Source organism: Festucalex cinctus, chromosome 8 (assembly GCF_051991245.1).
Source record: "Festucalex cinctus isolate MCC-2025b chromosome 8, RoL_Fcin_1.0, whole genome shotgun sequence".
NCBI classification, from domain to species: domain Eukaryota; kingdom Metazoa; phylum Chordata; class Actinopteri; order Syngnathiformes; family Syngnathidae; genus Festucalex; species Festucalex cinctus.
The window spans coordinates 14,822,749-14,848,503 of NC_135418.1; the positions used below are offsets into that span (position 1 = coordinate 14,822,749).

Genomic DNA, 25,755 nt, shown 5'->3' on the forward strand with positions numbered 1-25,755 from the left:
TCATGAAGAAATAAAACTATATAATTGAACAATAAATATTCATGGTCACCAATTATTATTAAAACACACATATTTATTTCAAATGCATCCACACCTGTACACACAATTTCCAGCTGCATTATTCCATCTTTCTATCATGAAAAGTACTGTATGCAGAAAAAATAAATATAAGTGTCATTAAACAATCTTAAAAACCATTGCAGTTTTTGCTCACTTCTTGTGCCAGTGGCATTAAGTTACTATAAAAGCTCCTCCCTAATTCACAGTGTACAAACATTTCTAAAGGTGGTAGTGCAGTAGTAACGACTACCTCTAGCAAAAAGTATGGAATCACCAGTCTGTTTGTCACTCATGAAGTCCATGCCTCAGACTGCAAGCTGTGATAAAAGTCAGAGGTGGTGCAACTAAATACTCGTGATGTGTTTTGATTGTTTTTTCTTTGTCTGTTTTTCATGATTCCATATTTTTGTCCTCAGAATGGAGTGATTCCATATTTATTTCCTTGCACTTGCTCTATAAAGTAACATTTACTGACCAGCACAATGTTTTTTCTTAATTTTATTATTATTATTTTTAGTGTTTCTGAAAGCCAAGATGTTGCACTTTGGAATGACCTTACAACTGTTTCATGCTTTTTATCTGAGTTCTTGATCTACAGAATAAAACGACTGAGTGCTCGTCCAAGACTGGTCATTTCCATACTTTTTTTTGCGAGGGGTTGTAATAGGAAGACATGAAATGTGCCATTTGATGCTATCACAGTTATTCTGTATTAAATCAGTAATTTCCAGCATAACTAAACAACCATGCATTTTGAATGCAGGCTTAATGAGGAACTCGTTTTTTTTGTTTTTTTTTCGTTGTTTTCTTTAGTACCATGGCTATACCAAAACAAAACAGCAGACAAAAAAATCTCAGAAAACATTAAATAACTGCGTAGTAGATAGATACCAAAACATATTGTATATTCCACACCCATGCAGGAACGTCATGCCACTTCTTTGTGCTTCAAATGGTCCCATCACACAAAAAAGCAACTGCATCTACAAATTTGGCATTGATATCATTTTTGGCCCATGCTTTGAGCTATGTGTGACCCTGTTTAAGGTGTCATGCACAAATAATTGGAGTGAATGTCAACGCAACTAATAAAAATAAAGACAATATATTACTCGAAAAATTGCATATTTTTGATTTACATTGGATTGACTGTAGGCAATGTATTTGAACAACAGTCAATCTGAGTAGTTATTATTAATTTTGTCACTTAATGGGGAATGTTGCATTTCAGTAACACCACAATGAAGTCAATCCAAGGCAGTTATTAGGCATGCTGGGGTAAAATCAATATTAAGGCAGACAATGGTTATGCATTTTGGCAGAGGAAAACGATGGTGTGTCTACAGTAGTGTGTCGAGGTCCAGTTCTGGTAGTGGATCCTTCCAATAGGTGACACTGCTGAACTCCGGACACACGAAAGCAGAAGATCCGCTCTCGTCAAGCTCGGGGAAGAAATGCTCCACCAACTCACCCAGGTGGGTGTAACTGCACCAGACAATAACAACAGTGATCAAGGATGGATGCGAACGCTGTGGAAAAAAAAAAAAGACTCTAAACTTACGAGGACTTGTTTCCTTTGGTCATCTCTTGGATCAGCTCTCCTTTTGGATTGACAGTAAATATCCTGGTGTTGAGCACTCCCACCTTCTTGTAGGCGTAAGCATCCTACACAGTACACAAACATTGAACATTAGTAATGACTAATCACCCACACTTCCATAAATTGCGGCCTGCTGTCAAAATGACCCAATTACCACATTATTCACCAGTCGACCACTTAAAATAAGCACCACAACCCTTAACTTGACTATGACTGATTAGGAATGGCAGGATAAGAGCAATATCGTGATATAATGATTTAAAAACTGCCACAATATATTGTTGTCATCATGTCACAATATTATTAAAAGCAGCGCATCTGTTAAAAAAAAAAAAAAAAGTCAGATTGATTTGCATGTGTGCAGTTGTAGCACCCCCTAATGGCTAGTTTTAGTGCAGTTTAATTTTCACAAGGCATGTTTTGGCCCTTCTATGTTTAATTAAAATCCATGCAAATGGTCAGATGACGGGGAACGTAATTGCTTGTGAACTGAGTAAATATGTGGAGGAACTCAATATGTGCTTGAATTAGCAAGTAAGCGCCTCAATATTAAATATTAGACATCGTAGGTTGTTTATATGCATCGCTGTAATGGACAAAAGCACAATATTGTTTTTTTTTAGTATGAGCTCTTTCAATGTTGTGACCTTTTTTTGTAGCACCAACCTCCCCATAATATCATGATAATTATCATATCATGACCTTCATACCGTAATGTTTGGATATCGTTACATCCCTATGACTGATACCTAGTGACATATTAGAGGTAATTACAGCATCACTAACCGGTTTAAGTCAGAGATGCAAGTACACTTGATGAAGTGATTCTTTGTGTGCTTTTGTGTCTGTGTGATTCTAAATATGCCCCCTTTCTACCCAGGTTTTCAGAACAACAATAACATGGAATACTAACATACATCCTCTAATCCGCAGTGGTCCCCAACCACCGGGCTGCGGACCAGTACTGGGCTGTGGGCCACGGCAGCAGCACAGTTGAAAGCGTTGAAAGCATTTTTAAAAAAAAATAATAATAAAAAAAATCCTGTACTTCCGGTTAATTGATGAGCCGATGCTTTTAAAATGTTTTATCTTGAGAAGTGACCGGATTCTATACGATAACATTTTTGTAAAAATACATTTGCAATTTAAAAACAAAGGCCTGCCTGTGTGTACTTTGACTCCATTAGCCACGACTTCCTGTTTTTTTTTCCCCACATTCTTTACATATTCATTAAGAGTACGAATGTGACAGTGATGGACCTCGATTTAGAATATTCATGTGAGAATGTGCAGGCGTGCGTACGTTGGTCCTGTTGCCAAAGGCGGCGTAGAAGGGTTGTCTCTTGGGGTTGAATAAGTCCCTGATGTCACCGAGACAGGCCATTTTAAACACTTCTGGCTTCTTCTCAATCACCTCCCTGCATAATGAACAATAGACAATTCAGAAGCAGTTAGCTGGCATGAGTAACGAACCCTGAACCTCTGAACTGGGAGACATCAACCATGCAGCCCAAGAAAGAATATTCTGCAAAATTCCCTCCATCCATTTTCTATTATCTTGTTCAGAATAGAGCATGTTTCTACCTGTGCAGTGCAGAAAAGAGGCTGCTTGGAGCCAACAGTACTGGGCCTTTTGGAAGAACAGTGCCTTTGTCGTTGACCCACTGCAGGTAGTTCTTAGTGATGGCGGCCATGCCGATAGCCCGCGCAGAGCAATACAGGAACTTATAGCCATTTCTGCAATGACAGAAAAAGCCATTTGAACAAGTTGATAGAAACAAGAAAATGCATACAGCACACAAATACAGTTTGACCTACTGGTGAATTTTGTGGTAGAGTTTGGCAATGTCTTTGTGTGTCCAGTCTTTGCCAAACTGAGGCAGGATGTGCCCCAGGGCATCAGACCTGTTGGGGGGGGGATCAAGTGATGTTGCTTGAGTCAGAAGACCAATTTGAAATATACCACAAGGAGAGAGTTGTGTTTACTTGGTGATTGTGCCGTCTATGTCTGATATGATGATGCGATCGTCCCAGTTCCATAAATAGATGGCGGCCTCACAGCGACAGGTGCCCTGGTACTGAGTGGTCACGCTAAATATCACCTTGTTGGCTCCTTCACGCAGATTCAAGTTCTCCTGATTAAAAAAAATACAGTGAAAAAGGTAGTAAACTTGGTGTAGAGGAGTCATATGTAGTGTTTGCTTGAAGGACTAGGGACAAAATAAATAATGTTATGAACACACCTAGGAATGGTTTAAAATTGTAAAAAAGCAAAACAAAGCGCACGTCTCCTTTATAGTGTGCAGGCCCGGACTGGGCCATCTGGAGGGACGGGACAATACCCAGTGGGCTGTCCTATATTTTGGGCTGCGAATCAGCAGGCAAGAGCTCACACATTGCTTCAAAATCACACAGGCAGCAGCCCACACATAATCATCCCATAAATAAAGAGCATCCATGTCATCTTAAATTGACGGTCTCATTGTCAATCAACTTTAACTCTAATCCCCCTTACAGGCCATTCATTATATATAGCATGACTGACAGCCATGGTTATTAAAAGTGTCACCGAGTTACAATAATGTAATAGCAAAAGTAGCAAAACTTTAATCCACAAACATAAACAATAAACAATGTAACTTTATTAAACCTTGTCTGTACAAAAATAGCACTTACGAGGGAAAACACAATAACAAGTGTCACTATTAACAGCAACAAAGCATGATGGGAGAGCCACCTACCATGTACCGTTGCTCTCTTCGTGTTAGCGACAGTCAGCTCAGTAGTGTGCACCAGAAGTGGTGAGAACGCATTTCAAAACAAGAGTACTAACAAGAAGTACAGTGTTACTGCCTTAATTTCGCTGGTTTAACTTCATCTGATAAGTGTGTCTTATAAAGTGTAAAATGTCATATCCCATGTTATTGTCTTTTTTTTTTTTTGACAATTTCAATGTTCACAAACTTGTTTAAATCAACAAAGACCGTGAATTTACCATTCAATTGTAAATTACATTTTTGATCAAATAAAAGATGAATATCGTTGTAGGGAATGCTCATCTATTTTACATTCATAAACAAACTGTAAAATTGTGAATGTTATTTAAAATGTGAACTAAAGAGGGCCGGTCTAAGCCTTGAAACTCCAGGCCAGAAAATGAGTGCCAGTCCCGTTGTGTCCACTTACTATCTGTTCCGATGTCAGACGAAGTGATTTGCGGTACATCTGATTGAGACACTGAGTGGTGCGAAGCGTGTCAGTTGACATGCTAGAAGTAAGGGGGGCTTTTTGACCAAAACCTGCCACCGGATCTCTATCTGCATCATCCAGTGTGGCTCTGAGGGACAAAAAATATATATGATTACTAAATGCTCTCAGGTGTTTGTTTTTTTTTGTGTGTGTGTAAATAACCATACATGACTGTGCTAGGATCCCCACGGTGTATTTCCTGGTCGTCTTTCTTTGAAGGCTGAAACGCCAAAAAAAAAAAAAAAAAAAAGACACCTTCAGTAATTGTGCTATTGGAAGTGGACACTCAATCAATCAACTTTTAAAACACAAAAACAGAAACCTGATTGCTATCTACGTCTCGTCTCCTCCAGGAGAACCACCAACGTCCAGACTTTTTGGGCATTTTGTCCTTAACCAGTCTCTGAACAGTACTCTATAGCGAGAGAGAGAATACAATACTACTAGCATATTATAGTTCATATTATAGTTCTAGGAATAGGCAGACTATCGGCGTCGATATTTGGAATTTTAACCAGCCTTTTTACAAATCTGAAGGCCAATAAAGCTGTCATCTCACTGAGCGGTGAGTGCTTGCGAACGCAGCAAATTTGGGTTTTCATCAGGATTTGTAAGATGTTCAAAGACAATTTTTAATTGTCGCAAAAACTTTTCAAACATTCACATTCAGACATTTTTTCACTGTCTGCGAATATCTTTTGAAACCTGAGCAAAACCCCGAATTAGCTACATTCTCATGCATTTGTCGCTCAATGAGATACAGAGAACTTTTCATTTATGGAGTTATTTAAATTTCCACTTTAAAAAAAAAAAAAATGATGCTGACAATGATAACTCCCTACACTTTTTTTTTTTTTTTTAAATATGTTGAAATTGGAAAACACTTTACAATAGAAAACTTTAGGGAACTATTAACTTGTTTAGTTTTTAATTTGGCTTAACATTGGCTTAATACATGCTGATGACTCGGGGAACTCCCTGCAATTTTGTTCGAATTTTTACACAAAACTCAATTCTTTATATGTTTAAAATGAAAAGAAAAATGTTTTTTTTTTGTTTATTTTGACATTTTCTCTTTTACTACAAATGAATTATCTGCTTGAAATATCGGTCATCGGTCTCCCTGACTATCACTAATTAGTTCTATCACACTTTTCCCACATTGAGTTAATTGTGTGTTGTTATGTTATTATTAACTCATTTGCTCCCCAAAATGTATAAATATGTTCTATTTTAAGTATTACCATGCTCCCAAAGACGTATATGTTTTTTATGTTTTTTATGCAAGAGTAGAAAGAAGGCTTTGATGCAGCCTCTGAACTGAAGAGAATGCTTGAAGCAATGGTAGTTGTTCCAAAAAGCGGCCAGTAGGTGGCACCAGAGTATAAGAGATCAACCAGGGCCATGTTTTTGGCCACTGTTTTAAACAGGTTTGTGAATAATGATGAAACTTGGCTATATTATAATGCTTGCTGCAAAACTGAAACAGATATAAATATACTTTTTTTTTTCTTGATGAAAAAGAGACTCTAATCTTGATTTTGGTAGGTTCCATGTTTTTATAGCCATAGAACACAATATTGTATGGGCTTGCAAAATCAGTCAAAATGCCTGGGAGTGAATGAGTTAAAGAGCTCAGTCATAAGCTTTATGAACTAAAGCCCATTATACACTGTTTGCTGTTCGGTTTAAACGGTGCAGAAAACGGATGGGGTTACCAAGTCCTCCTATCAAAAACATGTCTTCGGTGGTAGCACTCACTTCTCGCACACTGTTATATTAAAATTGATTGAAAACTCTTTTCTTCAGTGTAAAAGTCACAGATAAATGACAAGAGGCTTAAGTAAGGATTCTTCTTTAAAAAATAAATAAAAACCAACTCAACCTTAGGTAAATTCTTCTGGAAAGCCGTCATCGACAAGATCATCGGCGCAGCCACTGCCCAGTTATAATAGCTGTTAAACACAGGCAAAAACTTGAATATAATAGAAGTAAATAAAAAGCATTGATGATGAGAAGGACTTGATCTTACTTGGAGTTGATACAAATCACTAAGCTAGGGTCATCAATGATTCCTGGATTGTTGACAAAGTCCTGGTATGACACAGAGTGCTCCAGAAATCTCTCTGGACAAAGCAAAACACACATTTGACACTTTCCATCAATGCAAGGGCTGAACAGTGATCACCCAAAATCAAACTGACCTCTGTTGATTTGGCTGGTGTCACCCACGTGTCCACAGAGGGACATGCTGACCTCTGCGGCGTAGGAGGCAGAATCTGACAGGTATTCGGTACCGCTGTCCAGCGCGCCCATCGATTGCGGTGACTGATTTGCTGAGCCCGAGCCTTGCTCAACGACAGGAGGGGACGCACTCTCCGTTTCGCTGCAGAGATACCGCACACAGTCATGGAATTGCATTTTCATGTTTTAAAAAGATAAAAAACTACAGAGTGAAAGTAAAGCGTTTATCGCGGGTTCATCTTTCACGGCCTCACTGTTCCACAGATTTTTAAAAGTGTGCTTTTTTGTTTGTTGATTATTTTGATATTTGCGCGGCCGTATCTCTCGAACCCTATGTCTGACCGGGAACATACGGGCATCCGCGGATTCGTCTCAACGAGACCTTTCCATCGGTGTCAACATTGCCTTCCAGGGATAGAAAATATATACTGTGCTGTATAATAACAATAAAAAAAAATAAAATAAAAAACTTTTAATGTAAAAAATGACTGTAAATGAAAAAAAAAAAAGATGAACAAAAAAAGCTTTCATAAGAAACTAAAAACCATACCAAAATGAAAAAAAAACAAATGAAAAAAATATATATACTGTGGTGTATACTGAAATAAGTAAATTAAAGCAATTATAATAAAGTAAAAATCATACCAAAAAAACCCAAAATGTATTCCGTATTAAACAAAAACAAACACAAATATATATATATATATATATATATATATATATATATATATATATATATATATATATATATATATATATATATATATATATATATATATATATATATATATATATATATATATATATATATATATAAAATTAATGGGAATATATATATTGAAGGAAAAAAAACAAAAACATTAACATTATGCAAACTCCACTCAGGAAGATCAGACCCGAGATTCGAACCAAGAGCCTCAGAACTGTGAGGCAGACGTGCTAAATATTAATTCACTGTACTGTTACTTTACTGCCCATTTTCAGAATGCTATGAAACAATATTAGACACAGGTTTGTATTACTTCATGTGTGACAGCCGTTTTCAGACAGACGCTTTGTGCTGCCATATTGAGAACTGAGCAGTGGTGTGCCAAAAATCTTGGGATATGAGCAGGTATATCAGATGTAGGACAGCCTTATTGCTGCTGAGTTATGATGTAATCCGACATCAAAAGTATCTACAGTGTCGTGAAAAAATATTTCCTGGTCTTTTTTTTTTTTTTACACTTAATAAATAAAGTTATCAGTATGCAATTTCCTTTTACATGTAAAAAAATACATTTAAAAAAAAAATCAGGAAGAGGCAAATACTTTTTTCACGAGACCATATACATTCATCCACTTTTAGTCTTCTTACCTCTTCGGGAAGTAGACTGCTGCAACCTCAGGGTCAAGTGAAGTCAGATCATCCAGATAAATGCCTGTTGGTCCCAGATGATGATTGCGTCTGCCTACAAACGACAACGCATGAATTTGTAACACGCTAACCTGAAATTGTTAACAAAACCACACAATTGTTTCTCACCTTTCTTATTGTCTTGCTGCTCCTGTTTGGTCGATATCTCTGAGCAGTTTCCTAACTCCTCAGCAGCTGTCCAGGTGACGTCATTGTCTTTTTCTTCAGCTTTTGGAGAAGCAATCTCAAGCAAGCCATCATCCTCCCGCCCCTCGGCACAGGGTTCGATCCCGCTGTCGCCCTCACTGATGGGTGCGCTAGCAGTGCAGCCGTGTTCGCTGTGCTCAGTCTGCTGCATTTTTGAGAATTCTGCATAAACTTTGCTATTGTCATCTGCTGGCTGACTGTTATCATTTTGGCCATCAGCTGCGTCACTCACGCCACCAACATGGCTACTATTGACGGTACCGTCTTCATGGGCAAGGACTTCAGAGTCATCCTTCACGGTTGCTGGATCAGACTTTGACTGGTCACTATAGGTTGAACTGGTAAAGGGAGGGTGTTTATCAAAGGTCAGCGGCGCCGTCTGTAAGGCGTAGTTACTCAGGTCAAGAGACTGAGTCCTGGGTTGTGGTCTGACCACAGTAACATGGCCCCCTCTGCTGCAGTTGTCCACGGGCTCATTGCCCATGTCGAAGGAGTCTTGCCTCTGAATGGTTCGAAAATGACAAGAGTCCGATTGCTCTAACACCACTGACGATCGCTCAGGTTGACGTGGCTGTAAAAGTGGAAAGGAGACAAAAGGATGGTTTCAAATGTCGGGGTTCTGCACAGCACACAAGTGTGGGAGTTCTGGCATACCGTAGGAAAGCCTCCCCAGGTCCACTGCATCTGTAAGCCGGAGGACTCGTGGTTTTTAATCACCAGCTCAGAGTCACTCTTCGGAGAGGATGGGCGGCTGTCAAAAACACTGCTGGAATAAAGAAGGAATCAGCGTTATTGCCTGTCAGTATCAGTACACACACGTAAAGAGATGACTTTCCCACTTTTCTACAGGTGACTGGTCTCCATCCGAGTGTCGATGAGTATCTATGACCGCCAGCTCCTCCTCAGGTGGCTCCTCAGACAGCGAGAAGTACACTGACTTACTTTAACACACAAACAAAACACATTGACATCATAACTTGACACCATGTTGGGTTGCTCCATGCAATATTCAGCCATTTCTGTCGCCGTGGTTTACTATAGGGATGTTTAATACCACTTTTTTCCCAGACTGATACCAGTACGAGTATTCAACTCTTGAGTAGTCACTGATATCACTTCACAGCAACTGATAACTGCTCATAAATACAAACAAATAAATCATTTCTCCTTAATGCGATACTTGACTCATTGAGACATTTACGACAGTAAAAAGTTAATATTTTGTCCAGAATTAATTTGATAACTTATTTTTCACGTACAATTAATACTTTTAAAAACTAATTTTTCCACTTGCTGTCGACTGAAGATGACATCACCACCAATCATGGCTCAGTTTGCTAACCAAATCCAGATAACAGCTGAGCCATGATTGGTCGTTACTTACTTCCTCAGCACAGGTGATGTCATCTTTTTCATGGTTTGGGTTGGGTTTCGGTTTGTTTGTTTTTTTGTTTTTTTTTTGCTTTTGTCGGGGTTCTAGTTTTTAGTGGGTTTTGAGTATGTTATCATGTTCCTTTTTAACTTTCTGTTATGATCTGTTATGTTCTGCTTTCCTTGCGTGTCTCTCATTGTCTTGTCAAGCATTGTCCTGCCCACCTGTGTTTGCCTGACTTCCTCGTGTGTCAACCTATCAGAACCCTCTGCCACTTTTGTCTTGCCCAGCTGTGTCTCATTGTGTCAATTAGTGTGTGTGTATTTAGTCACTTGTTTCCCGTCTGTCTGTGTCGATTCGTTGTCATTTTCTTCCAATCATGCTGCCAGTTCTGTTCCACACCTTGTCTTGTTTTACCCTGTTGGACTTTGTTGTTTTGGTTTCTTAGTTTGTAGCTCCATTTTGCTTCCTCAATTTTATTAAACATTTTTGACTCACCTCTGCCTCCATGCCCTGTTTCCCTGCACCTGGGTCCTCTACCCTCCAGAACGTAGCAAGCTTCAGTTGACAGCAAGTGTAATAATTTATTTTTAAAGGTATTAATTGTATATGAAAAATATTAAGTTATCGAATTTATTCTGGACAAAATACCCTTTTAGTGCTGAAAATGGTTCAATGAGTCAAGTATACCTTTAAAATTGCATGAAATTAATGGCCAATTCCTTTTCTGATCATTTCTAGTACCTAATAGTAAAACGGCCACAAGGGGGCGGCCAACATATAGCAAGTAACACTACTTTCATATAAAACCAGGTGTTATCTCAAAACCCTTATCTGTCTTACACATCTCTATGTTACTGCCACTAAAAAAAATGGTTGAATATTCATGGGGGTGGATTGTCCGGCCATTTGTCTGTGTTGACTCAATTAAAAATTTTGATTAGAATATTATGTACAGCACTCAGATTTTGAGAGACATTAATAAAGGACGCTAGACTACATTTGAGTCACACAAGGGTTCTACTAATGATTAATGATTAGTATGACAAGTGAAATGTATGGAAAATTCAAAACGGTGGCTCATAATGAAATTTGCCAGACCGGTATATATAAAAATGTAAAGAAAAACATAAGACAACCGGCTGGGCTTCATTAGTGTCAGGAAATACCAACATATCCTTTTATGTTGTGGTATCTTCTATCAATTGTTAAGAAATTCAGAATGGCGACATAGTGTCAAAATTGGCAGGAAAATTCATTGCCCGCTTTTTATATGAATAAGAACCAGTAAACACCCCTTGAATTGAGAGAAATAGACAGAAACATCAAATATTCAAGTAGTAGCATTGCAATTTTCAAAATTCTAAAATGGTGGCACCGGTCAAAATTGTGAAAAGTCTATCAACATTTTTATCTGGATTCAAACCAAATTTGCTTGGCATTTGGGCCTCCTCCTCACCAATTTTAATGAAAAGACTTTTTTTTTCATAATCTTGGTAAAACTAACAAATTACATAACAACAATACCATTTACGATAAACCAAAAAGTGTTTTTGTTGACTAACCTGACTTGCAACGGTGCGGCATGTTTATCTTGATCTGGACTCTCATGCCCGCTCTGATCTTTGTCCCACTCCCTGTCCTTTTCTTGTTCATCTGAAGACGAGCTACCCTCTTCTCTCTGGTGACTATCCGAGCGCACGCGTTTACGACGGCGCCTCTTCCTGCGTGTGCCGGAACCAGACAGAGAGGATCCATCATTGATCTCTCCGGCGTCTTCGGGGGAGTCAAGAGTAATTGGGGAAGTGCAGAGATGGGCTGGGACTTCGGACTGGAAGATAGGAATACGTTACTTAATAACTAGCCTGTAACTAATACTTCCATGACTGATTCTGAAGTCAATATCTCAACTCTTGAGCCAGAAAACTCAAAACTGTTCAGTCACTTAAGCCATATGATTTAAATCCTTGTGCATTTGTTTATCTTACCTCCAAGTTTTCATTTTGCTCAACAAAAAAAGCTTCACCGTTGTCCCCTAGTTTCATGTGCAGGTCCACCGATTCCCCATTTATCTCAATGTCCACCTACAGAACAGTGAAAGGCGTCACAGAAAGTAACTGTGAAATTGTAACAACAAATTATGACTAAACTTACAACTTTCTCCTTGGAGCGAAGCACACCCAGTTTACCAAAGCGGACATGAAAGGGGGAACATTGGAACGACCCATCAGGTTGTCGCACCACGATGACGTCGATCCCCCCAGTGAGAGTGGCGGGGTTCAGGCCACAGTACAGCTCCTTGACCGTCACATACACCGTCTCTGCCAACTGGCCAACGATATTCATGGTTTGAGACTAGACACCAAAAACAAGACGGAAGACCAGTATGAAGAGAAATGGTACAGAATGATTGCATGTCTTTCATTGACAGTAAAAAAAAAAAAAAAAAAAAAATAGCCATTATAATGACCAAAGAGGGGAAAAAAAAAAAACACACACACATTTTAAAAACCAATACGAGTACCTCCAAACACCGAGCAGTCTTCAACAGGTGATATGGTTGAATGTAAACACACCCAAAATGTTTTTTTTTTATTTATTTTTTTTATATATATGCTTTCAAAGTCAAAGTTGGGAGTTCACCGTCATGTGTTACATCAAATTTTATGAGATTTTAAGAACTTTAAGAATTTGTGTTGCTTATTCTTTTGCTTTGTGTTCTCTTGTGATGATAGAATGTTTCTAAAAACTGTTGAAGTATTTTGATGTCAACAGATAGCTTGAGCCAGGATTTAATTAGTTTACAACTGAGCCAAAACGGCGCAAGACAAATAAAAAAAAACAAAAAAACAAATAAATAAATAAATACATTACGACAACCTTTACTTGTTTGGCTCAGGATTTAGAATATAGACCAACCACATTCTCCTCAAAAAGCCATACTACCCAACGGCAGGAATTTACCCAATTTCACTTAATGCAAACATTATCTTAGCTTTATTATAGCTTTTCAACCATGACTGACAGATTGAGCCAGTGAAGATGTGTTCCTTTTATTTGCAAGTAGCTTATTTATTTCATTTTCAACTAAACAGGCTGAAATTTCACTCCGATTAAGGACAGTAAAAAGTCAAGTCTTACCCACAGTGAGGGATGCAGATGTTCATTCTCAACCAGACTGCATTTCCTAGACCTTCCCTCCGCCATACCGCACCACCATTAAAGTCTCGCTCACATATATCACACACCAGGCCCTGGTTGCCTATGTCACCCACTTCTATAGTTTTCCTATTACTCATCAGTGCCCAATGGTAACTTTTGGTTTGCTTCAATCACTCCAAATTAAAACTTCAGAAAAAAAATATCCCACCCACTCAACTCTAATTGACAATGTACAGTCTGTCACATCACTAATCCATCCCTTGAGTGACACTACTCTAAGTTCAGGTAAAAATGAGCCAGCTATGAGAGAGTCCCAGCACATTCAGTCAAACACACACAATTTAATGCAGCACACAGACACCCGCTGTCCAGTTCGTACTTCCTCACTGGCGCCGCGCATGACAGCTAAACCAGCAATTTCTGAGTGGCTTAGACAAGCTATTCAAACCAGACTAACATGGAAACATAGCACACACACACAACTCATCAGTCAGTGTTGTCAGTTTCTGGACATGACTACACTTCACAGAGAGATCAATAGAGCCATGGGATTCTGCTTGGTTCATTTGGGAGGAAGTGAAACAAATATTTAGCGTAACATGGATAGTGCTGCTTGTGGAAGAAACGCCTTCAAAAAGTAAGCTGATCATAAGTAATTTAATCAATGTAAGCTCCAAGCTGATCATGTGACATAATAGTGCACCTCTGATGTCACTGCTTGAATAACTGTTTTCCAGACTTGAATCCTTGAAGGCTAATTACAAAGCAACTTGGGCTACAGCAACACATTAACTGTACCAAGGTTGATATTGTATTTAAAACAAAGGGATGTTATACAAAGTACTGAGGGCATATTACTTTAATTCACTTCAAAAGGCCAACCATTTTTTTGTTGATCACATGAAATATTCAATTTTTTTTTTAATGTCTCCTATAATAAGCAAATTTGAAACACAGGATGGAAATGTTTCATTTTGAGTGTAGTGAACTAATACAACATACACGTTTCACTTTCTGAAACAAATTATTGACATAAATTGACTTTCCTCGATATAATTTCTCGTTTTTTGGCACCCACCTGTATATAGTTATTGCGGGTGGGGTTCTACTGCCACTGTACCACACTACCACTTGACAATAACATCCAACAAGACGTTCGGATAAAGCCTGTTCAAACTAAACAAACTGGCCTGCATTAATAAGTGATATACTGTACTGACTACACGACACGTAACATTGCAAAAATAATACTCACGATACTTACCACATTTTCAAAGGAAAATGTTAGTGGCTGGCAACATCAACGGTCGCGAACAATCAAAGGATTTCGGAACACTGTTACCGTAATCTGATTTATGTACTTTAAATATCGAACATGAAGATCCAGTAAATTAGTTTCACACAGGTGACAAAAGTGTAAGAAAACTTACTTTTCGGAACGATGTTCAGCTAGTGAATATGAAGGCGTCAGCCATGCTAGATACTTCCGGGTGTACTACGCATACACGTAACACCAGCAGCCAATGAACAACCAGAACTTCATGGAGTCCCGCCCGCGACTTTGAAGTGTCAACAAAGCGTCTTCGTTGGAGTTTGGGCTGCATATTACTGAAAACAATTAGACTTCTTTCTAGATACATATTTTTATGCCAGCTCAACACAACCTACTCACAAACATGTATTATAATTAAAGGAACACATTACATGTTATTCTCAAGCAGAGGCGCCAGGACTTGATGTCAATGTGTGTACTCACCTCTTTGTTGAAACTAGACAGTAAGTCATTCTTTGTTACTGAACTATGTCAATATGACGTTATCACAGTGTTTTCTTTTATTTTCTTTTAATTAACTACATTGCTAGTAGGAATGTCATATATATATTTGTTGTGTGCAATACATGTCAATTCAATCATGATCGAAGTAGGATACTTTTTTCTTTTTTTTAAATTTTACATCTTGTGCAGAATTTTAATGTTCGACTTCAAACTCTGCATAATGTTGCATTGGTTTACAATAATATTAAATATACCTTTTTGAACACTAGCTTGTTTTTGATGAACCCTTGGGTCTTGCAAGCGACCCGATTTTAATGTTGGTCATGATGGTGGTGACACTTAAGTGTTTTTTTTTTTTTTGTAGGTGGCACTTGGTTTAGAAAGTTTTAAAGTCAGTGTAACGACTGTATACTGTACTATAGTATTTTCTAAATATTAAGCTGCTTTATCCAGCAGAGGGCGTTACTATATCTATCTATAGAATAACTTTTTTTTTTTTTTTTAATTGACGTTTTACTGACGTTTTATTGACATACACGTTTGTTAAAAGACACGGAAAGTAACAAAAGATACTCAATACACCATAAAAAAACACACACACACAAAATTATATTATGTATAAAATGATGTTATAAATACAACTAAGTTTTACATTAAATTACACTCCCTCGTGGTGGTAATTCAACACACTGGTGGGTTTTACACGACTCAGAGAACCAGCTGACCCACAAAACTGCATGCAAAGAATATCGGCATATTGTTTACAGAATGTCCAGCCCAAAGTAACCATTGTCACATTTTGTAGGTATTCAATGTTATACATGCAGTCATATAGTACAAACTTTGCAAAGTGTTATGTATTTGCAAAGGTTACTAACTTACATTAATTTAAATGTGAAGAACCAACAAACAACAACAACATATTATTAGACTTAGACTTAGACTTAGACTTGACTTTATTGATCCCTTTGGGATGGCTCCCTCTGGGAAATTTACATGTCCAGCAGCAATGAGAACAGATAATAAAATAAAAAATAATTCAATCAATAAATAAGGTTATTACACCAGAGATTGAATTAATAATAACAACAATAATAATAATAATAAAATGAAAAATAAGAATTCAATCAATCAATAAATAGGTTATTACACCAGAGATTGAATTAATAATAATAATAAGAAGAAAAGGGGCGGCACGGTGGCTGACTGGTTAGCACGTCCGCCTCCCAGTTCTGAGGACTCCGGTTCGAGTCCAGGCTCCGGCCTTCCTGGGTGGAGTTTGCATGTTCTCCCCGTGCCCGCGTGGGTCTTCTCCGGGTACTCCGGTCTCCTCCCACATTCCAAAGACATGCATGGCAGGTTAATTGGGCGCTCCGAATTGTCCCTAGGTGTGCGTGTGAGTGTGGATGGTTGTTCGTCTCTGTGTGCCCTGCGATTGGCTGGCAACCAGTCCAGGGTGTCCCCCGCCTACTGCCCAGAGCCAGCTGAGATAGGCGCCAGCACCCCCCGCGACCCTTGTGAGGAATAAGCGGTCAAGAAAATGGATGGATGAATAAGAAGAAAAATAAAATAAAAAAATAAAAAATCAATCAATACATAAATAAGGTTATTACACAGTAGATTGAATTAAATAAATTAAAGTACAGTAAAGTGCCATATTTCTAATAATAATAGTAATAATCATCATCATTATTATTATTATTATTATTATTATTATTATTTTCATTATTATTACTATTATTATTATTATTATTATTATTAGTAGTAGTAGTAGTAGTAGTAGTAGTAGTAGTAGTAGTAGTAGTAGAAGTAGAAGTAGTAGTACACTGTTACAAAAAAAAAAACTTGTATTTTTTTTTTGGGGGGGGGGGCAGAAACAGTCATTTAAGTTGGAACAACTTTAATATATAAATTACAGCCATTTATGATTGTAACAATAACAATAAGCAAGTAAGTTGTTTGCTCAAAAACAATTTAATATTTTGTTGAATTGCACAATTTAACATTTTGTTGAATTTTGTTGCCTCGAAATTTTGAGCTCAACCAACTTCAATTCCCAGAATAGTCGTATTATTATTACTATAACTTTTTGGGAGTTCTATACTGAAAGTTAGTACAATATACAATAGGGGTCCTTCTTTTATATGCTAGCTGCACATCTTAACCATGAAGGGAAATGTATGGTGATGGCATAAATCAAGCTGTTCCCTTGCATGTTCATGTCACAGTGGTGGCGAAGCAAAGTGCCTATTTAAGGGAAGTGCTGTTCTTATAACTCAAACACTGATGCTCACAAGTCTCTCTGCATCTGCTCACAACACTGCCCCATACTGCACCTCCTCCTCCTAAATATTTAGGCCCTTTTCTCTAAATAAGGCAGCCTTATCGTAGTTCCTGTCATTTCTGCCTGTACTCCCCCTTTTCAACATCTTCGCTTGTGTCTGTGTGGCAGCAGCAAGCCGCAAGCCTGTGCATTCTTTCGCCTTGTATGGCGAAATGGTCTGGCCCTGGGATGTCTTTGTACCGCCGGGCCGACCTCACCATTGGCCGGGACGGGGAAGGGGAGGGTCTGATTCTTTAAACAAACTTTTCCGTGGGACTGCCTGCTACCCTTCCCACATTGCTGTGTCTGGAGCAGTGGACAACGGGTGTTTGAGGGACTCCCGCATAGTTCTACCTGAATCCAAGGTGAGAACGAAAGCTTTTTTCCTGCATGCAGTGTTGAGAGTGCCGTGATTTTGTTTTGATGTGTTGCGAGTGAAGATGTGGTGGTTGTATGCTGCACACAGATGGCTTGTTTGTATGCTGGATGGAGCGGAGTGCACTGTACTGGATGTGTGCTTGCTCCATTACACAGTGGAATTCCTCTGACCCATTTAGATCTCTTTGGCTCCCTCACTGACACTCCACATTCTGTGTGTTTTTGGAACTCCTGACCTTTGACCCCCATGGATGGGCGAATAGTAAAGGGATGACAGGAAGGCTGTTTAGTCACATCTGCCTTGTGTGAGTGACTGTGTGGGTGTGTTTTTGTGTCAGAGGTGTTGAGCTAGGATTAAAAAGAAAAAGGTCAAGAGCAGTCATTCTCAACTGGTGGGTCAACACCAGAGTTATTATAGTTTTGGAATTTTCATTTTAGTTAGTTTTTATTTCGTTTTGACTTTTGTTTTTGGAATATAGTTAGTTTTAATTAGTTTTCAGGGTGGCTTTTTAGTTTTTTTATGCTTACTTTTAGGTAGTTTCAGAACTATTTTTTGTTTGTTTTTAAATGTGTATTACGTGTGTGCAATATTTAATAAACACAATGATAAAATGAAAAAAGTAGCACATTTCTAACCTAGCGAAGGTGCTTTTCTATTAGCTGCTGCTAGATTACATCACTTCTGCGTGACACACTTTCATACGTCTTTATCCCGGTTAATGTCAAAGTAAATGTACTTAAAATCACATTTAAAATAATCCCCAAAAGGTTCATGTATTAAATTAATTACCAAAGACTAAAACGTAGGACATTTTCGCTGTAATTTTAGTTAGTTGTGGTTAGTTTTGTAAGCACAAAATGTAGTTTCAGTTCGTTTTCATTTTTTTTCCATGAATGAAATTGTTTTTTGAGTTGTAGCTTTAGTTTTTTTTGTTTTTGTTTTTGTTTTTTGTTTTTGTTAGTATTGGTTAACTAAAATAACCCCAAATTAGCACCCGTAAAAACTTCAATGAGCATCCAATGTCGCACAATACAATATGGAAAGTAAGTACCATGGAAGTCAAATATTACAATTTACATGTGTCAACACAAGTGAACCAAATTTTTTTTGTGGAATGTTGTACATAAAGAGTAACAATTCTTAGGAAATATGAAACATTTTGCATCTACTGGTTAATACTAGTGTTGTTCCGATACCATTTTTTGCCCCCCGATACCAATTACGTTTTTTTTTCCCTCAACATGAAAAAGCTGTCCTGCCATTGGTTCGGAGCATTCAAGGGCCAATAGGATATCTTAGATCGGCATGCAGTGAGCATGTCACATATTAGTGAATGTCGTGCCCCAGCAAGACACAAGATGCTGCATCAAAATCCTCTATTAGCATTGGAATTAATGGTATCGGCATGTTACTTGTGAGTAGTCACCGATACCGATAACACTGTTTTAATGCAGTATCGGCCTCTCTGCCGATACCAGTATCGGTATTGAAACACTAGTTAATATAGAATCACCTTTTTATTAAGAGTGCATGTTCTCAGTTGTGAATGGTCTGGTCTCGGGACCAAATGCAATGATAAACCCAAAGAGCCAATCTCAGCTGCCGAGGTCCAAAATAGTTGCGATTCTCTTTGTTTGTTGATTCCCGCACTCAGCGAACTGCACTCATTGATCATACTCTGTCCTGGAAACAGTCCTCTACTGTTCAGCTACAGCCAAACGGATAACACAATTAGAGGGCTTCAAATTAGACTGTTTACATTGGCTCGACTTCAGCTTTCAGCATGCACACTGCTTGGTGAGGAAAATCTATGCGGATGAGAGACAGCGTTATCTGATTGTGGAATTTCATGGTTACTTAGGGGATAACTTGGAACTTAGATGCTGGTTCCTTTCCAGTTTATTCTTGAGTGAGAGATTGGGAGTAAGACTAAACATATTATATGTCTGCATTGGTCACTTGTTTGTTTTTGTCTTATTACGCTGTACTTTTACAGTTGTAACATGTTACACACCAACATATTGTATTAGTTACACAAAATAAAAACAATGTTCTAAGCAAAATGTGATAATTTTTTTTCATCTGTTATAAAATGGCAGTATAAATATTAGTTTACACATTGTTTGAATGAAAGATCAGCTGTTTTTTTTTTGTTTTTTTTAATGCATGGTAGATATAATAAAAGACATTATAGTATTTGCTGTCTGAAATAATGGCAGAGCGCAGGAAAGCAAGAGCATAACAGGAAGGGCCTGGCTTGGACCAAAACTGTAGGCCAGGAGTGACTTAACCTTGTTGGAATGCGCTTTGATGCCAGTAATGAGCTTATTCATTAACATGATATAGTCATACTAATGATATTCTATTAAAAAAAACAAAACATTTTTAAGGGATGCTGTAGGCCCAAAAATGTTGCAGCATTGTGCACTTCTTTGCCAAAAAAAGGGGCAGCCGTTGCTTATTTATTTAGTTCCCATTAACGTAATGTTAAGTGATGTGATAATATCTAGATTTTGCTTGTCATCAAAAAAATGCCATGTATTATACTGACTAATATATGTAACTTATTTCAAGTTAATCGTCATTTCTTCATTCAAATTTACAGCCAAACAAAGTAATTTGTCACCATCAAGTGGTTGACAGTAGAATTACACGCAAAATAAAGAAGTGTAGAAACAAAATAAACAAACAAAAATAAAAATCTGCAAAATAGCAGGACAACAAAACCAGAACTCACGATAGAGGGGAGGATTACTGTACATGGTGACAATACAGTAGTGTACAATATGTGTAACAAATTAAATCTTAAACTGAAATGTAAATGAAACTTACCTGATATATTATTTATATTATAGTATTTACAGCGGATTGATACCACGATTTGGAGAAAGGATAGACATCCCTATGGGGGCAGCCATCTTCTCACTTTGCAACTGGTTGAAATGGAATACCGCCGTGTGGCTCAGGGTCACAAAGAATGTGATGTCACCCCGGTGTGACTCATCGATTAAAATGGAGCCGCGCGCCATCCTGCACAAACCTCATCGAGCTCTCTTGGTATCAACAACAAATCACGAATCACATCCCACGACGCGCACGTCAGAGCTGAATATGACTGACAGGTCTATTTGTGGGTGCATGTCAAGTTAGCTAGTGTGGAGATGTGCCATTTTCACACCCATCACTGGAGAGAGACTGTGAGAAGACACTGGTATGATCATAACTCATAATGTTCATGCACTATGATCCCCATATAGATTGATAAATTGATTGATCGGTTTTATTTGATTAGCTTCAGTCAATCATTGATTTTAGGATGTACAGGGTGACCCAAAAAAAGATTTTTTTTTAACAGTCCAATAAAACCAAGAGTGATGGAAGAAAAAACATTTTATTTACAGTAAATGAAACCTTGAAAAAAAAAAAAGTTATTTATGAAACAATGATGGAATCCTTGCTATTCCAGCTGAGATGTTGCAGCGATTAGAGGAATCTCAACAGCAGATTTCAATGGCATGTTTTAAGGTTTCATTTACTATGCATACAATATTTTTCTCCCATCACTCATAATTGGTTGTATTGGATTGTTTCCGTTTTATTGTGTCACCCTGTACAAGTACAAGAACCCAAGCGAAAAGGTGTCTCTTATAATGCCTGTTTTTTTTTTTTTTTTTAACAAAACAAAAACATACTTCAGCAAAAGCAAATCCTTCAAAGTTCCAATACTAATTTTATCATCTCACTGTCAAGCTAATGCAAACAAATTATCTATGCATTTATATACTATGTGTGTCTATCTCAATTTAATTCAGGGGCCACTTTCACCTAAAATTAACCTCAAATCTGGTTGGACTTGGGCCAGTATGTCTGTGGGTTAATAAGATATAAGTTACAAAAGTAAAAAATAAAAATAAAATTAAAAACAAATCTTTTTTTTTTTTTTTGTTCAAATTAATTTAAAGTACATATAGTCTGAAAATGTTGCCATTTATAATAATAAATAAATAATAAAACTAGCATTTCTTTTAGAAAATTAGTACAACATTTTTACATTAAATCCAGAGTAACGGCCAGTTTATTTTCTGTCCTCATGGGCCAAATTGGACCACCTGATGGGCTGGTTCTCACCCACGGGCCATATGTTTGATGTCCAACCCCCTGCTATGTATGTTGGCTCATTGATATGCATATGCTTATGATGTTAAAATATTGCGAGTTTCATTCTAATATTTTCAGACTATGATTAGCACATGTCTACTACGCATGTTGGTGAGAATCCATCACGGTTTTTATACATTATCCAACCCAACTCACTTATGCAAAAAAAATTCTTTTTTTTTTTTTATTTCACAAAGGAAGAATATGAAACCTGGGATGTCCCCATTAAATCATTTTGTACACAGGCCCAAACTCAGCTGCCGCCATGTCGAGCAAGCGTGCCAAGGGGAAGACGACGAAGAAGCGCCCCCAGAGGGCCACTTCCAACGTGTTCGCCATGTTTGACCAGTCTCAGATTCAAGAGTTCAAAGAAGCCTTCAACATGATTGACCAGAACAGGGACGGCTTCATCGACAAGGAGGACCTTCATGACATGCTGGCGTCTTTGGGTACATCATCTTGAATACTTATCATGAACATTCTTGCTGTCATGAGGTTGACATCAATTTCTTGCCATCAGGTAAAAACCCGTCTGATGACTACCTGGAGGGTATGATGAGCGAAGCACCTGGACCCATCAACTTCACCATGTTTCTCACCATGTTTGGAGAAAGACTCAACGGTACCGACCCAGAGGACGTCATACGCAACGCCTTCGCCTGCTTTGACGAGGAAGGGTCTGGTGAGTTGACATATTTGGTTCACTTAAGTCAAAATGGACGCAGAAAAATTATGTGAACCTTTTAGAATTACTGTACATTTTTACTGCGTTACTTGGTCATAAGATGTGATCTTTAAAGAGCGTTATAGAAAGTGAATGAATAGATTAACTTAAAAGAGACGTCAACCTTAACATTCCATGACAATAATATATGTGGCCTCACTAGTGTAAACGTGAAATTCTGATTAATATTACATATGTGGAATATGAGTTATGAAGCAAAATCTAGCCGTTTTTATCCATCTCAGGGTGCGGCCATTTTTTTTTTAGGGTGCGGCCATTTTGCCACTTGTTGTCGACTGAAGATGACATCACAGTTGCCCTACTGACCAATCACAGCTCAACTGTTTTCTGAAGCTGCTCTGTGATTGGTTGTGAGACCTGAGCAACTGTGATGTCATCTTCAGGCGACAAACTTGGCGAAATGGTCGTATTCTGATATTGACAAAAACTGCTAAATTTTGCTGCTTAACTTGTATTCCACTAACACAATATTAACCAAAATACTGTATTTAGACAAGTGAGGCTGCATAGGAAATGTTTTTTTGGGTTGACTTCCCCTTTAACTCATTCATTCCCAGCCTTTTTCTCCTTTAAAACTACCCCTCTTCGTTCCCGGCTGTTTTACTGGATTTTGACTGATTTTGCAAGTCCCGCAAAATATTGTGTTCTATTGCTATAGAAACATGAAACCTACCAAAAGAAAGAACAGAGTATCTTCTTTCATCAGGAAAAGTACATTTGTATCTGTTTCTGTTTTGCAGTAATTCATTAATTAAGTAATTTGCAGTAATTAAAAATGGGACCCAATTGCCTCCCTGCTTGACACTCAGCATTAAGGGTTGTTTTGGGGGGTTAGATCACCAAAAATGATTTCCGAGCGCAGCCCCTGCTGCTGCTCACCGCTCCCCCAGGGGATGGGTCAAATGCGGAGAACAAATTTCACCCCACTTCGGTGGATGTGACAATCAGTGGTAAATAAATAAATAAAAATAAATAAATAAATAAATTAGCATTAGAATATAGTTAAGTTTCATCATTATTCAAAATTGCAACGTGGCTGATCTCTGATACTCTGCTGCCACCTGCTGGCCGTTTTTTGTAATAACTAGCATTGCTTTAATTAAGCCACCTCTTCATGTCAGAAGATGCATCAAAACCTTCTGATTGCTCTTGCAGTAAAACAACAACAAAAAAAAAACGTATAAATACGTTTTTGGGAGTGAAGGACAAAGTATTAAAAAATGTACTTACACGTCTTTGGGTTTGAATGAGTTAAATGTGTCGTCCAATTTCCCCTTTTCCCTCCAAGGTGTCATTCACGAGGACCATCTGAGGGAGCTTCTGACCACAATGGGCGACCGCTTCACAGACGAAGATGTGGACGAGCTCTTCCGCGAGGCGCCCATTGACAAGAAGGGCAACTTCAACTACGCCGAGTTCACCCGCATCCTCAAACACGGCGCCAAAGACAAGGACGACGAGTAGACTAGAACGGGGACGTGACCGCCCATTTGCCTCTGCACACACGTCAACGCTCACATCCATTTTCACATCCTACTTTTATGAAGTACATGAGTCATATCATTTTATAAATTAAAGTAGAGGATTCATTTGTAAAAGTATTGAAATGCTTTTCCAGGCCTTTATTGCAGCTTCTCTCTCGTTCTTGTTTCGGGTTGCATGCTCTATTGGGTTTTGATTGACCTTGTTGTTCCAATACGTTTGGAGGGGACTGTATTTACTAAGTCTCCCTTGAAGATTATCATGAAGAGGCGTTAGCGTCTTAGCTACTTATGGCTTTGAGATGCTTTTTAGAACACGTGCAAGCAGAAAGCTGATTGGACAATCAGATGCAAAATACTGTTTACCTACCGCTTTAGCTAGCTAGCTTGCTTATTCGAAATATTGCAAGCGTCCTCCAGAATTAGTTCTATTCTAGCTATATGTGACATTTAAATGGATTGAGAAGTAGATTGCTCCTATTGTTGCCATAGGGGACTGTGAGAGAATTTGTTCTCAAAGGAACTGTGATTTAAAAATACAATCTCAGACAAATATATTGTTATGATAGATAGTAAAAATGAGTTTTGATTTTAGTAGCGGATAAAAACTCTTTCCCGTGCTTTGTATGGCAATCAAATGTTGTGTATGTGAACTTGATGGGGTGGAACCAAGGCTATGGTCAAAACTTTGATTTCAGCATCTGGTTGTGTGTATATGGTCAGCATCAGTCATGTGTGTTGTGAACCTGCAGGGTGTAAATAACTCAGGTGAATAAAGTAGTTTTATCCATGCCCTTTGAATATTGAAACGTTTTTTTTTTGTCTTCTAAAAATTGTTTTTGAAGCGGAATATAATGTCTAAGTAAAATAATGAATGAAAATCATCCATAATGTTCTTTCAGTCCAGTGAAATTTTGCATCTTTTGTAAAGTAGAAAATAAAATCTCCTTGCACTGATAATGTTCCATTTGTAACAGAGTGGGAGTTCTTTGATTGACAGCAGCAAATCCATCACATTGTTGAACTCATTCACTCCCAGCCATTTCACTGAACAATGCCCTTCGCTCCCGGTTTTACTGGATTTTGACTGATTTTGCAAGGCCCACAGAAAATTACTTTATATTCCTATTAAAAAAAAAGAAAAAAAAAAAAAAGTATATTTCTATCAGTTTCCGTTTTGCAGCAATTAGCATTAGAATATAGCCAGGTTTCATCATTATTCACAAATCTGGTTGATCTCTTATACTCTGCTGCCACATCGTGGCCATTTTTGTAATTACAATATTCTCCCCCATTCTCAGCAGTTGCCTTCTGTATGCTCCAACATAAAAAAAAAACGGGGGAAAAACAACAAAAAAACGTATAAATACGTCTTTGGACCACTTAATACATTTAAAATATAACGTATTTATACGTTTTTGGGAGCAAATGAGTTAGACATATTCCTGTAGTGTGCAGTATTTACTGACTGAAGCATCCATTTAGCATGACTTTTAAAAATAAAGCAACATTTGATAATGACAGTTCGTGTTTGGCTATCGAGTGGCCAAAAGGTTTGCTGTAAAATACAGCTTAATAAAGATTGACAACGTTATAAAATCC

General features: G+C 37.9%; 2 protein-coding genes across 6 annotated transcripts; one reads left to right on the forward strand and one right to left on the reverse strand.

Moving 5' to 3' along the window:
• Window positions 1-52: 52 nt before the first annotated feature.
• On the reverse strand, window positions 53-14,981 carry LOC144023253 (phosphatidate phosphatase LPIN2). Of its 4 annotated transcripts, none has more exons than XM_077528464.1 (20): window positions 14,721-14,981; window positions 12,283-12,483; window positions 12,117-12,212; window positions 11,694-11,959; window positions 9,596-9,697; window positions 9,411-9,522; window positions 8,679-9,327; window positions 8,511-8,604; window positions 7,114-7,295; window positions 6,942-7,035; window positions 6,795-6,864; window positions 5,232-5,324; window positions 5,077-5,129; window positions 4,847-4,997; window positions 3,647-3,795; window positions 3,479-3,565; window positions 3,245-3,397; window positions 2,964-3,078; window positions 1,622-1,725; window positions 53-1,545 (listed from the first exon to the last, which is right to left on the reverse strand). In XM_077528464.1, exons 2-20 carry the CDS (start codon window positions 12,472-12,474, stop codon window positions 1,401-1,403), a joined length of 2,907 nt encoding a protein of 968 aa, XP_077384590.1. In that variant the 5' UTR covers window positions 12,475-12,483; window positions 14,721-14,981; the 3' UTR covers window positions 53-1,400. The 4 variants fall into 4 exon arrangements, with proteins under 4 accessions (XP_077384590.1, XP_077384591.1, XP_077384589.1 ...); XM_077528465.1 differs by lacking the exon at window positions 14,721-14,981 and adding an exon at window positions 14,555-14,710; XM_077528463.1 differs by lacking the exon at window positions 14,721-14,981 and adding an exon at window positions 13,270-13,580 and having other exon boundaries at window positions 9,411-9,519.
• myl9b (myosin, light chain 9b, regulatory) lies at window positions 14,859-25,113 on the forward strand. Of its 2 annotated transcripts, none has more exons than XM_077528468.1 (4): window positions 14,859-15,066; window positions 22,173-22,376; window positions 22,448-22,609; window positions 23,961-25,113. In XM_077528468.1, exons 1-4 carry the CDS (start codon window positions 15,027-15,029, stop codon window positions 24,134-24,136), a joined length of 582 nt encoding a protein of 193 aa, XP_077384594.1. In that variant the 5' UTR covers window positions 14,859-15,026; the 3' UTR covers window positions 24,137-25,113. The 2 variants fall into 2 exon arrangements, with proteins under 2 accessions (XP_077384594.1, XP_077384595.1); XM_077528469.1 differs by lacking the exon at window positions 14,859-15,066 and adding an exon at window positions 17,592-17,755.
• The last annotated feature ends 642 nt before the right edge of the window (window positions 25,114-25,755 follow it).

What these genes read in the sequence shown, in the direction of transcription:
- LOC144023253 (XM_077528462.1), bottom strand. Translation starts at nt 13,335, where the DNA reads ATGGCGGAGGGAAGGTCTAGGAAATGCAGTCTGGTTGAGAATGAACAT. An exon ending in CCTGGGGAGGCTTTCCTACG is followed by an intron (nt 9,328 to 9,410) that starts GTATGCCAGAAC and finishes CCACTTTTACAG; the next exon opens with CCACGTCAACCTGAGCGATC. An exon ending in GCAGCAAGACAATAAGAAAG is followed by an intron (nt 8,605 to 8,678) that starts GTGAGAAACAAT and finishes TGTCGTTTGTAG; the next exon opens with GCAGACGCAATCATCATCTG.
- myl9b (XM_077528468.1), top strand. Translation starts at nt 15,027, where the DNA reads ATGTCAATGTGTGTACTCACCTCTTTGTTGAAACTAGACA. An exon ending in TGACATGCTGGCGTCTTTGG is followed by an intron (nt 22,377 to 22,447) that starts GTACATCATCTT and finishes TCTTGCCATCAG; the next exon opens with GTAAAAACCCGTCTGATGAC. An exon ending in CTTTGACGAGGAAGGGTCTG is followed by an intron (nt 22,610 to 23,960) that starts GTGAGTTGACAT and finishes TTTCCCTCCAAG; the next exon opens with GTGTCATTCACGAGGACCAT.